The sequence below is a fragment of the Acyrthosiphon pisum genome, chromosome A2 (genome assembly GCF_005508785.2).
Source record: "Acyrthosiphon pisum isolate AL4f chromosome A2, pea_aphid_22Mar2018_4r6ur, whole genome shotgun sequence".
In the NCBI taxonomy this organism is placed as follows: domain Eukaryota; kingdom Metazoa; phylum Arthropoda; class Insecta; order Hemiptera; family Aphididae; genus Acyrthosiphon; species Acyrthosiphon pisum.
The window spans coordinates 61028824-61042640 of record NC_042495.1 but is presented as its reverse complement, the minus strand read 5'-3'; the positions used below and the strand labels follow the sequence as shown (position 1 = coordinate 61042640).

Below are 13817 nucleotides of genomic sequence, written 5' to 3'. Positions count from 1 at the left end.
TTAGATTTTGAGAATCTAAATGTCAATCGGCAAAATGAATAAGAAATTATCAAATATATCAACACCGATCAAAACAAAAATTATACATTTTTAGCTCAGGAGAAAACATAAGATTAATAAAATATTGTGTATAAATGTATAAAATATGAATGAAGTATACATTAAAATGAGCTGTATTAATACATATTTAACGTACCTACGTCTTTGAAATTTAAATTATTCCATTCTTCAAATAAAATATTGAAACTCAATCAATAAATTTCATAGTTCTTAGACATAATATAAACTGTAATATTTAAGGTAGACAGGCTTGACTCCACAATGTTATAACTACATTTTATATTATGTCATTGATTGTAAATACTTTTAATGTCATTTTCGTAAATATAATATGTACGATGTACCTGCAACTCTCTACATCATCATGTGGTTTTGAATTTTGTGTAAAATATAGCTACAATGATTTTATTATGACATTTTTGAACTTAATACCGATAGTTATAACTTTGTGTACATAATTATATAGGTAAACAGGTCTTAAAAAATATGTTGTACTTACTCACATGTGTTGACTCCGTCATTTTAAAGCATAAGATAATCAATTTTAGTTTCAGAAGAATCCATTTTTAGTATTAGATTCAATTGACCAATGATCAAATTTAAAGGTAAAAATATGGTGTAGTCCTAAATAGGATCGGTAGATTTGATGAAGCAAGTTATGAGAAATGAAAATTGAAATATGTAACACCATACAAAAATGTTAAATAAAAAATTTAATGATATATAGATTGATTCACTAGATATAGGTCCTTACCCTAATTTTTCTTCAATAATGTATTACTTAAGGACAAATTTGAACAAAATCCTATTTCTATTGTAAATTATTAGTTATTAAATCTCTGAAAATATTGACAAACAAGAATTAAAATTCTCACGAGTCGGTTTTATAGTTATTTAACTTTGTGTACTAATGATAATAAATCCATAGTAACGGGGTTGTAGGATATGGGGGCTGTGGTGATTTGAAAATTTGGTGATTAATATTAATTTATCCAAAATAAAAATAATAATTTGTAAAAATAAACCAAGTATAATAAATACTAAATTCATCAATAGGTATTACATATATTTTATATTTTTGTAAAACAATTTTTATGGACTACTATCCTTAGTACAAACATGTTAATACCTAACTAGGCAACTACTCTTTGAAATTTCGATTTTTGAATTAGGTTCATCAACGTTTTCAAAATAATTATCCACTAAATACTTTACAGTAAAAAAGGGGAGTTTTCATTTGAAAAACAAAAGTTTATACTGCCACATTGCACTCATTAAGTAGTAAATTTCAAGAATTAAAAAAAAAAGATCTGAGTACATTTAAAAATTCTAAAAATCTGAACTTGAATATTCATAATTAAAGGAAGAATGGGGGTGAGCATGTATGGTAAATCACCCTGTATGACATATGAAGGGCCCCAATTGGTCCGTTTTTACTTCATTATCTCTAGTACTTACATAATTTGTTTTCGTCAACCTTGAGTACATTTGGGTTTTTTTTTAGTTTATTTTACTAATAATAACAATTTAAATACATATTTTAACCATAGTTTTCAACAAATAAATAATATATCGCTAATATTTTCTTACATTAGTTGGTACATAAGAAAAATAATTTTGTACTTAAATATTGTATGTATTGATTCTTGAAAGGTATTTTGTATATTTTGTTGTTTATTTTTAATTTTTTAAAAATATATTATTTTTATAAGTTTTTTATTTTTCTTAATCCTCATAAAAATATGTACTCACATAATAATTGTGACACATCCATAGAAAATACAGCTGTAATATTTTTCAAAATATAATTAAAATATAAACTATTATCCTCCATAAATAGTTGTCATCAATAAAAATAATTCCACCTAAAACATTTTCTGAATGTAATGATTTATTGTTGTTTTTAAATTAAAAAAACACTAATGCCCCGTTTAATTATATACATTTAAATACTAGAACATTTATCCGGCAGCTTTTCATCACTAAAAGCATTTAATAATAACATAATATTATATTAATTTGAATATTCTTTGACTTCACCAAAATTAGTTTTACATAAGTAATTCGCATAATATGATTTATTATGCGCACAATTTGTACATAATATGTTTTTTAAATCATGTTTACAGGATATCGGTTATATTCAGGGTGAGATCAGCAAAAGTCGTGAAAATCACCGATAAAGACTTACTGAAGAGACTTGGGCTAATGATGGCAGTAGTTGGCTTGATAATGCTGATAAGAACTCTAGTCAACCCACCGTATGTTATAGTAGGTAGAACGGCAGATAATTTAAAAACAGATCTGTGTCCAACTGGATGGTGGGACAGATTCTTCTCAATACGTAAGTTCCAAGATTTTATATTGTCTTACATTATATTTATTAAACATAATGTGTTGCTATGTATTTTGTGGATAAAAAAATTGTCTTTTGCTGAAATTAGTTGAGTTACAAACGCATAATGTAAAAATAGCCAGCCCATATAAATAAATAATCATATTATATAATGTTATCATGTATTTATATAAATTAGTTGTATTAATGATTTACTTTATCATGTAACTTTGAACAACACTTTAGCATTTTATATTATACACAGTCTGTTTTTGAAAATAGGTTAACATTTGAAACAAAAATACAATTTTAGATTCTGAGCGGAGCGAGGAAGCTATTGGTTTTACAATGGAGTTTATTTTTTTTTTTTTAATACCCTGTATACAAAATTTCTACCAAAAGGAGTGCTTCGATTTCAACATATTATAGTACCTTATCTTTTAGAAAATTGGATCAAGATGGTACTTTAAAGATGTAGTTTTTCCATTTTCTCAATAGTTGTTTAATGTCACGGGAAAAACTACCGACAAATTACGAAAAACCGCTAAAAACGGGATTTTAATTTCTAACGCTTTGTTTATCACCATAGAAACAAATAAAAATAATAATATTATAATATTAATTCAACTTACAAGCTATAATAATTAATAATAATTAAGAACAATATAAAATATCCAGACTGACAAACCGTCTCCACTCAGAATCGTTTTTCTTATACAATGATATTATATCTGTAAATTCACTTCTAATACAATCCATTATACAATGACCCACTTGTAATCTTCTGTATAGCAGAGCGACATCCACTTACCTGCTTTTTTTATTTGATCCTAAAAAATTAAACTAAAGTGGCTTATAATTTTTGTAATTACATTTTAATTACTATTTACAATTTGTTTTAACCATGTAAATATTTTGGTATATTTTTTTACAACGAATTTTAAATTCTCAGCGACGCGATGGATGTATTGATTTTACAATGTTGAGTGTTTTATTTTATTATTATTTTTTTTTTTTTGTGTATCTGTGTATACAATAAGTAGTCTGAATAATGCTTCAATTTTCAACTTCAGTATTTTGTTCGATGGGAACGTGAATCTAGTTGGTGTATTGAGGAGGTCAAAATCCCATATTCCTATTAGTATTCAAAATCACCAAGAAAAACAAAAAAAAAAATAAGTAAAACCTGGAATTTTCACGCTGAATTGGATTTTGGTTTTAGGTGTAACTCTAAAATAAATTACCGGAGATACATCACATTTTCACCGCTTGTTTATATTAAAATTTTCTATACATGATAAAATTTTCAAAATATTTTGATTCTATTTACGGATATTTTCGGTTTACAATTTTTTTTTAGTTTTTTCTTTCTATGAATGTCAATAACATTTTATTTGTTAGGTAAAAAAGCATGGAAATTTAGTACAAGGCTATATATTGTTACAATGTCATTTGAAAAATATTAAATACCAAAGTCACAATTTTTTTATAGGCATTAAAAGTTCAAATCTTGACAAAACACATAAAAATCACGAAAATGTGAAAGTTATTTTGAGTAAGGAATTCATAAAAATTTTTCTTTGGATGAAAAATACTTTACGACCTATTCTATTCTCATACCTATATCAAATATATAAAAAAAAAATTTCAATAAAATTAGTCGAGCCGTTTCGGAAGAGTGTGACCACGAACACCGTGACAGGAGATTTTTATTCTATTAGATTTATTTGAATAAACTTTTGTTTAAATAGTATTATTTTTTGTTTTGCTTTTATGTGAAGTTCCAAGATTTTAGGTACCAAGTTTGGCTAGTCTTATTCCGTTTAATTCTTTTTTTTTTGTATTTTTATCGTTGACATTTATTTGATATTTTATTTTTTATTCTTAAAGTTGTATTATATATGTAGAACATGTAGAACAAGCTTTTACTATCGTATAATGATGTAACAACAACAGTCATACCTTTTTAATGTGTGTGAAGTATATAGGTGTAACCTACCTATGATTTTTAATTTACCATTGAGGTTAAGTTTGGTTAACTTAATATCATTTCTTAGAACTTAGAAATGTGTAGTTCGTTTAAATTCAACACTTTTGATATTCAGTTTCACTTAAATTCTCGGTAGGTGAGTATATAGTGTAGGTAGGTACGTAATTATAATATGTCGTTTCATAGTTTTTTTTTTTTTGGTGGTTCACAACCACTGTGGAGATTATTTTTTGGCTATCAAGAAACTATGAGTTTTAATATAATAAATATCAATATTATTACGATTTATATAATATGTAAATATATTATATATAAATATAATATTTGATAGTCATATTTTCTATTTTTGTAAATTTAATTTTTATTGAAGGAAACCAATTGTTATATATATTAAAATATAAAAATAATTAAATTTAACATAATTATGAATAGCTAAGTTTATATTTTATAAACAGTAAAAAAACGGGTAAATTGCTACGCCATACGTTTCCAATATACCTACATTGTCATTGAGTATTAAAATTAAATTTAAAACGATTTGTCAGCCCCTATTTTTTAGGGCACGTAATAATGTAGATTTAATATAATATAATAATATTATATTAAAAGCTAAAAAATATCCGATTATTTAAAATGTCCATTATTAGTTTGGAATTAGTCATTAATCTAATATAAATATAAATTAATATAAATTAATATAAATTAATTATTCAAATACCTTTCTTAGAAATTTCACTGCGTACGAAAATAACAATTGAAGTTATAGTGGAATGTTTCAAAATTTAGATAGAAACAGCAAAATAAATAAAATCGTTTGAGGAAAATTGTCGTTGTTTTACGTTTGAATATCCAATTCCTTATAACTCAGAGATCAACACACAAATAAAAATATTTTTGACAATAAATGTGTTTTTGATATTTTCAACTGATGTAAGAAAAACTTATTAAGTACCTAACCAAAAAATCTACTTAAACCTATCATTCGATACCTATAGGCACTCCGTATCAAAATGTCAAACTTTTTGTCTCAGAAACAAACATTTTATCAAGTAAGTCGATATAAATTTATGAAGATTGGTTTCTACCAATCACGTTCATTTAACCCCCCATTACATATTCAGGAAATAATATTATATTATGTTGTATGACTCTTATAGGTACTTATTTAGTTTTTACAGATGAAAAACTTAAAAAAACGTTTACCTACGGGATTACTCGTGATTTTATGTTATCTGCTCATTACCTAATGTGCCGTTCGGCTTTCGTGAGTATATTATGTCCTTCTTATAACATCGAACGAGTTCTTACGATCGTCAATCGATTGAGTGACTACAAAGTTAATGCTTGCGTTTTTCTAATATTCTTGCATAAAAAATCATTATAATATTCAGTGTTGGTTGGTTGGGGAGGGGGGGGAGATTCAAACGTTTACCCCAACACTCACCAAAAAAAAAAAAGAATTTGGTTTATAATATAATAAAAATCTCTTAGTCCAACCATTGTGTTCTGTAATTTGTATAATGAAAGTAGGGTACATATTGTATAAATGCATGCATACATGAAAATAAATAATTACATAGGTACTAAAGTTTTAAATGTACTTTTTCGAGTAGATTCGTAGAATAATCTGCGTATAGACGTAAAATACTCAAAATTGCAATCTTCAAAAGGTTATAACTAAGTACCAACAAATTCTTATTCCACCATTGTACTTAACTCGTTAAAATATATAGTTTTCCGAAAATAAATTTCAAAAAATTGTTTGAGAGCATAATTACATTTTCTTTGTAGATTTGTGGAATAATATGCGTATGTATAATATACGCCAAATTCCAAACTTCAAAATGTTATAATCTCGGAAATAAATCCCACCTACAAATTCTGATTGTACCATTGTGCTTAACTTGTTGAAATATATATTATATCTATTACCAATAGGTTTCCCAAAAGTCGAGCTAAACTACATTATTGCAATATATTTGTGCAATATTCAATTTGCAATAGTGATGAGTGCTTATTACGAAGTAATATTATCTTAGTTACAGCTACCATAGGGGATTTGGGTTTTTATTTGTTGTTTCTATAAAATATACTATATTAGTACCAACAAATAAACAAATAATAAGTACATAAATATGGATCAGAAATTAAAAAAAAAGTCATTGCGGGGGGGGGGGGAGTAAAACACCTGAATTCTTCCCCATAATTACGCCACTGATCATATTCAGCATGACTCCATGCCAATTAGTCAGATAATTGGTATGAGCAGTCAATCATATCGCCAGAATCAACTAATATTTCTAATACAATTTATCGGGTTTTGTTAATTCACCTCTGATATCAACTTATGGTATTCTTCCCGTCAACTGAGAAAGTCCACTCCTTTTATCGTACCTTTCTCTGCCATCAACTACTTTTATATTTCTCTTCTACACCGTTTGACGCATCACGCAAATAAAGACCCTATAACTTTATTTTCTGTGCAATTTTGAAATAATTATGTCAACTAGTAATTATGTAATTATTGCTTAACTTGTTATCACTTATAAATTATGTAACTGTACTTTGTTACTTTTTGGGTAGGTATTAAAAACTGATTTTGATGTCAATAAATGAATACAAAATATATATTTGATGAAGAAAATGCTTTATCATATTATAATATAACTAGGTATGTTTGATTTTTAATTTGGTATTATGACAAAAATACAAAATTATTTAAAACCCGTTTTGCGTAAAATCTACAAATTCCCGTTTTCCACCACGTTACATTTTGCTAATCTTTTAACATATATTTATTATATTAGGAATTAAGTTCCCCAACAAACATCTAGATCCATTTCGCTACTAGAATAATACGCTTTGAGCTCAAAGTTGAAGATTTAATCTTTTTTACTATTCCAGATGCTATGGCATACATAAAAAAAAAATTAAGATGCTTAGGCAATTGAGCAATTCACTATATTATTAAATTGTTTTTTTTTTTTTAGTGGAAGTATTATTTCTAGTTTGGGGTATCCGTCTCTGTATTGTTGTGCGAAAAGCACCATCAGAATTCAACGAGAGTCGATTCATGTCAATGGCCATCTACAATGAATTTATTCTTTCAGTCTTCCTCAATGTATCAATGTAAGTAAAACAAATTATAATAAACATAAATTTAAATTGCATTCAAAATATGTTGAGAATCAAAAATATACTGTAAATGTATAACGACTTAGTTTTATTATAAACGCAATATATTTGTGTATAACCACAAAATAACGTTATAAAAAAAATATGTTAAGTTTAAAAATTTAATTTTAACTTAAAATAAAAATTTAAGTAAAAATATTGTCTGTGGTTAAAATCAAAAACATTAAAAAAAAAGAGATATTATTAACTAAAATGAAAAAAAATTATGAGAAAGCTTAGTATTGATAAAAAGTTCAATTTAAAAATAATATTATATATTTCTTTTATGTATAAATGAAAATCTTCCAAATAGTTAACATTTTCATCTAGTTACCAGTAAAATAAAGTCTCCTGAAATTTGTCACAAATTAATTTTGAATGGTATTCCTTTATTTTTTTTATACGGTGCAACGTAACAGTGTATACGTTAGTGTATTCTGTGATGTAGAAATAAGTTTATAAAATATAAGGCGACCGAAAAATCTAGAGCTTTGGCAATGGTTTATATACAAAATAGCTATAAGTAAATAAGAATATGGGGAGAAAAGTTATAATATGGTTACAGAAATATTGAATGATATTTTATAATAGGCTTAAAATACATACATAAGAAGTGAAGATAACGGCTCGTATAATAATGCCTTTTTTAACATTTGGTCGATATGGTACACGTATTTTATAAGATGAAATAAAATCTTTGATATTAGACAAACGGACTCTTCAAGCGGGAAGTCCCAGTAGCCACCAAAGAGTATTGTTCTATGTATTTTGAATAAAAATTTAACTTTTTGGATAAACAAAAACTAAGTTATACTTATTTACTATACCTGCCCCTGGCACCAGTTGTAGTTTGACATATATTATATTACACATATATGTTTAACACGCGATTTTTTTTTTTTATTATGCGATAAATATACAATCACTATATTGGGCAATATATGCGATCTTATACAAATAATTATTGACCTACTCATCTGGGACGGCCTCTGTGCAATTAATATGTGGGAACTACAATGTAATTTTATGGTGTTTGTGTATCAGTTAGTCGAGCAACTCAATCTTAAGCAATAATACAATTATATTATTAATAAAATTGTATAATTAAAATTGTAATGTTTTACGTCTAAATTAATAACTATATTATGAGAGATGCTTGCATATCGGTAAATTCCTCTTTCAAGAAACAAAATATGATATGGGTGTAATGTGTCGTGTATAGATACCATTGATGCCCCAGCCTTTTTTCTTTGGTGGGACACTAAACAAAATACTGCCTTCATGCGAGCCACCAATAATAATATAAATTTAATCTTTCATTAATTGCTATTGGCAAAACAAATTAAAACCGGAAGCGCTGTTTACGTCTGTCGTATTGATGGTAAGGACCCATATGGGGTCGGGATATATTATTATCAGCTTGTACCTATGGTATTTTCCCAGCATTTCGTATACGTTTTGGTTTAAGTGAAGTGTATTAGAATGAATTAGATAATATTAGTAGAAATTGTACTCACCAACGTATACAGTTAGCTAACCTAACCAGCGTATAAAGTTTTAATAACAAAATTAATTTATTACAAAAGGTAAAATAATCAATATAAAATTATATCTTTATATCCCGAATCGGAAGGTACAAAATATAATTGTTTCCACCAGACCACGTTTTGTTAATTTGTTTTGCCAATAATATTGTTCCTACTATTATAGTTATTGTCGTATGACCATATTATGATTTATGATGTAGGTACCTACCTTTAACCAGTACACCTTTTACACTTTTCAATGCAATATCTCATTTTTATTAAATTGTATAAATAATTATATTATGTATGGTTATCATAATATTAACATATCTACAAACTTAAAGTTTTTTTTTTACAAAGATACCAAATTACATTTTTGAAATAATGGCATTTATATTTTTAACACAAACACAAGGCGTGGGCCACGGGTTAGGCATCGCTGCGGTGTATACTATAATCATATTACCTATACCCAATGCAACTAACACAGCTATTGGTACACAACATGGAAATCACTAATCAGGATTTAAATATGTTACTTTATTCAGAAATAAACAATTTTTGAAGGGTTACACTAATACATCTAGAAATTATTACAAAATATCAGTTCTTTAATTCTTTTCCATTATTTTTTTTCCAACCATAAATATATTATATAACCCTAATTACATATCTTGAAATAAAATTTACCTACATCGGCTACATCTTCTATTTTATTCCTTCCTTTTTTCACTTTAAGTATTAAATATATCATTCCACAATCTAACTTATACACATGCTCGTCTGTAATTAAATTATTGTATTTTTTTTGATATGAACATAAATTAAAAATCCTACAAATCTGAAATTCCAACATATAAAAGGGGTTGATTTTTATAAGAAATATAGAAAATATTAACTGACATACTATAATAATTATTTTAATATATTTTTTGATTTAGAGAATAATTTTTCTCTTCATGCATTTACCAATATTGTTTTTGTTTGATACAGGTTTTTTCTTCAATCACCGGCTAATCCTGACTTGCAGTATATAATATTCTTTTGCCATACTCAACTCACAGTCACAACTTTGCTAGGGTTTATATTCGCTAGTAAGGTGAGTAATTTAAACTGAAATCAAAATATACTATTTAAGGTAAATATGGTAGACACCATGTAGACGATTTTTATTAATGAAAGAAATAATAGAAAATAAGACAGAAAGTACTACAGAATAAAACATAAAAAAAAAAAAAGGTGGGTAAGTGGATGTCGCTCTGCTATACGGTAGGTTACAAGTGGTCACTGTATAATGGATAGTATTAAATTTGAATTCAATGATATAAAATCATTGTATAAGAAAAACGATTCTGAGTGGAGACGGTATGTCAGTCTAGGTATAAGACATACATATTTAGGTATACTTATCTATAGTATTATTAATAATTTTCAAATGAATCATATCACAATATCCATTAGATAACGCGTTATACATCAACAACAAACCATGGTACTATCATAGATATATAATAGTATACTTTAGAAGTTTCAAGTACCCACAAATAATATTATACAATCACAACAAAATAACTAAAATAGTTATTCCCGGTTTTTTTAATATGTAATTTCGTCCAAATTTGAACTTAAAATTACTATAAAAATAAACCGTGCTTATGTATTTCTTAGAACTTTTGGTAACAAAATTTATCAAATTTAAAATTGAATAATTATTTCATAGTTAAAAATTTATAAAATGTTCAACTTTTATATCTAAGGATTGAAAATTAAAAAACAAAATTTCACGTAAATGTTTAATTCTGTTACCAAAAATTCTAAGAAATACATAAGCACAGTTTATTTTTATAGTCATTTTAAGTTCAAATTTGGACGAAAATACATATTAAAAAGCCTGGAATAACTATTTTAGTTATTTTGTTGTGATTGTATAATATTACTTGTGGGTACTTGAAACTTCTAAAGTATACTATTATATATCTATGATAGTACCACGGTTTGTTGTTGATGTATAACGCGTTACCTAATGGATATTGTGATATGATTAATTTGGAATTTATTATTGATACCTATTATAGGTCAATTTTTTTTTTTAATACTATAGATAAGTATATCTAGGGATCAAAATGCCGGAAAATTTCCGGAAAAATTCGGGAAAATTTCGGAAAAAAACTGTTTTTTTCCCAGAGCCTCGGAAAACGTGGAAAAATTGGAGAATATTAAAATAATACATTTCCGAAAAAAACCGAAGTTTTCGGAAAATTAAAAAAAACGAATTTTCGGAAAATTAAAAAAATTTATTAACGCTTAAAAATTAAAATAATCTATGTAAAAAAAAAAACATTATAAAAATAGATATGGAAACCAGTCATTGTTATTTCACATTTGCCAATACGGTTATCAATGTATTATTGTATTAAAATTTAAAAATATTAATACGGATATTTCAATATTTGTTCTAAAAATAACGTAGTTCCATATAAAATTGGTATTTATGTGGGAGAGTCTATTGTGTATTTCCCCGAAAATAAATCACCTGTATTTTTGAATGTAAAAAATTGTATACTTATTGTCTATTTATATTTGTAATAACTAATAACTAATAAGGTATTATAGTAACTGGCTGATAGGTTGATACATTATATTACAGTGACTGGTGAGTGGTGAGTGATGACTAGTAACTATTTGATAGTTTTTATATTATCAAACTTAGTGAGTTGGTAAATATATATTTAATTATAAAACAATATTAAGAAATAATAAGAAATAACTAATTAGTAAATACTTAATAGTTAGTACTTAAGTAGTTAATATTACAAATTATAATTATTTATAAATCAAGTATAGAATCCTCTAGATTTAGCCACTACAGACTTTAAGTTAGGTATGGTACATATATGATATAATATGTATGTAATATGATTATCAACTATCATTATTTATTAGATTGTTTCTACTATACATTACTTTTTCAGTTCTAAAGAAAAAAAACCATTTTTATCTCTCAACTTTTCAATTTTTTCAAGAAAAAAACCAACTTTTTTTCGTAAAAACCATTTTTCCGGAAATTTTAAATGAAACCAAATTTTCTTGATTTTTCCGAAAAAATCTGGAAAAAACTCTGGTTTTTTTCGGAAATTTTGATCCCTAAGTATACCTATAATAGGTATGTCTAATACCTAGACTGACAAACCGTCTCCGTTCAGAATCGTTTTTCTTATACAGTGATATTATATTATTGAATTCAAATTTAATACTATCCATTATACAGTGACCCACTTGTAACCTACTGTACAGCAGAGCGACATCCACTTACCCACCTTTTTTACAATTGAATTCGCCTATGAATATTTTGAAATATTGAACTTGAATGTGAGAAAACGTATGGTCAGAAAATTGATTAGTAAATACCTGGTTTTGTATCTAACGTGATGTTTCAAATTTATTGTTACGCCAGATAAACACGACGTATTCATAATTTGTTTTCTCCTAGTAAATAGCACAAAGTGGTAGTATAATTTGGAAATAATTTTAATATTTAATTGTACACAGTTAATATATTATATAATTTTAATACCTTATGAGTGTCTCAAAATGCATTACAATTGTTTTGTTTTAGTAAAACTATTTAAAATTATTATATAATGCAGGCATATTTGGTGATGAGAGGCGAAGAAGCAAACGATGAAGACGGCCAGATAAAGAGCATTAAAGTGACCGGTGGTAGTAGGATGTTGAGTAAACATACTAGAAATTCAAACAAAGCTAATAACTCCACATTTTGTGGATTGGAAGAGTCTAGTACCGACTTTGTGCTAACGGAAACAGACGCGCAAGTGAGTTTTCTATCTATATTTTCCACAAATATAAACAACAATAATCGTATTATAGTGTGAACATTTAATGGTTAAAATATTACTTTTAAAGAAAAAAATCTGAAATAAACAAAATAAACGGTTTATAATAACACCCAAGACAATACATTTTTTATGATTAATTTTTTTTTTTGAATATATTATATGATATACTCTACTATAACTAACCCGTATAATATAATAAATTATTCCATAAATAATTCATATATTATTCTACTAAGTACAACTAGTACAAATTGCAGCTTACATCATATAGCGTGTAACGAGTAATGACCTTTAAAGCTTATATTTTCAAATAAAACGCTATGCACATTTTAATTTAAGAAGATTTAAAAAAAAAAAATATTTTAAAAAATATTGCCTAAAATTATTATTTTTTTTAAATAATAAAACCCTGATTCCAACCACCAAATTATTTTGATGATCAATTTCTGAAAAAAATATATAATATTTGAACCTTGATGATAATGTAGATATGTTTAAATAAGTATATAATATAGATAATATTATGTTAACTCATGTGTTTGTTCAAAATCCCTCCAGTTTGTATACAACAATGATAAATATTATTATAATATGATGTGTAGTAAAACAAAAATCGTTGGTTAACAACCATTTTGGATTATAGTTGCATTATGAACACGAAAATTATTTTGGAAATTTTTCGTACAAACATAATTCTTAAAAAATTAGAGTCAAGTTCACAAACCTTCGTTGAACGATCTACCCGATTACGGTCGACATTTTTTAACAAAACCACTAACGCAAGATTATTTTTGAAAAAAAATCACGGTATAGGTACATCCTCATAGATGACAGGTGTCAACCTAAAGTATTAAAAAGTTGTAGCCGGGTTGATG

At 26.2% G+C, this 13817-nt stretch overlaps 1 protein-coding gene across 1 annotated transcript in view; it reads left to right on the top strand.

Annotated features, from left to right (window-relative positions):
- The window catches only part of LOC100166910 (probable G-protein coupled receptor CG31760), a 36622-nt gene that overhangs the window by 17241 nt on the left and 5564 nt on the right, over positions 1-13817 (top strand). Inside the window, exons 5-8 of the mRNA XM_016804670.2 lie at positions 2190-2404; positions 7376-7514; positions 10079-10184; positions 12733-12918. Of these exons, the coding sequence (XP_016660159.1) occupies positions 2190-2404; positions 7376-7514; positions 10079-10184; positions 12733-12918 (646 nt within the window). The remainder of the gene's footprint in view (positions 1-2189; positions 2405-7375; positions 7515-10078; positions 10185-12732; positions 12919-13817) is intronic.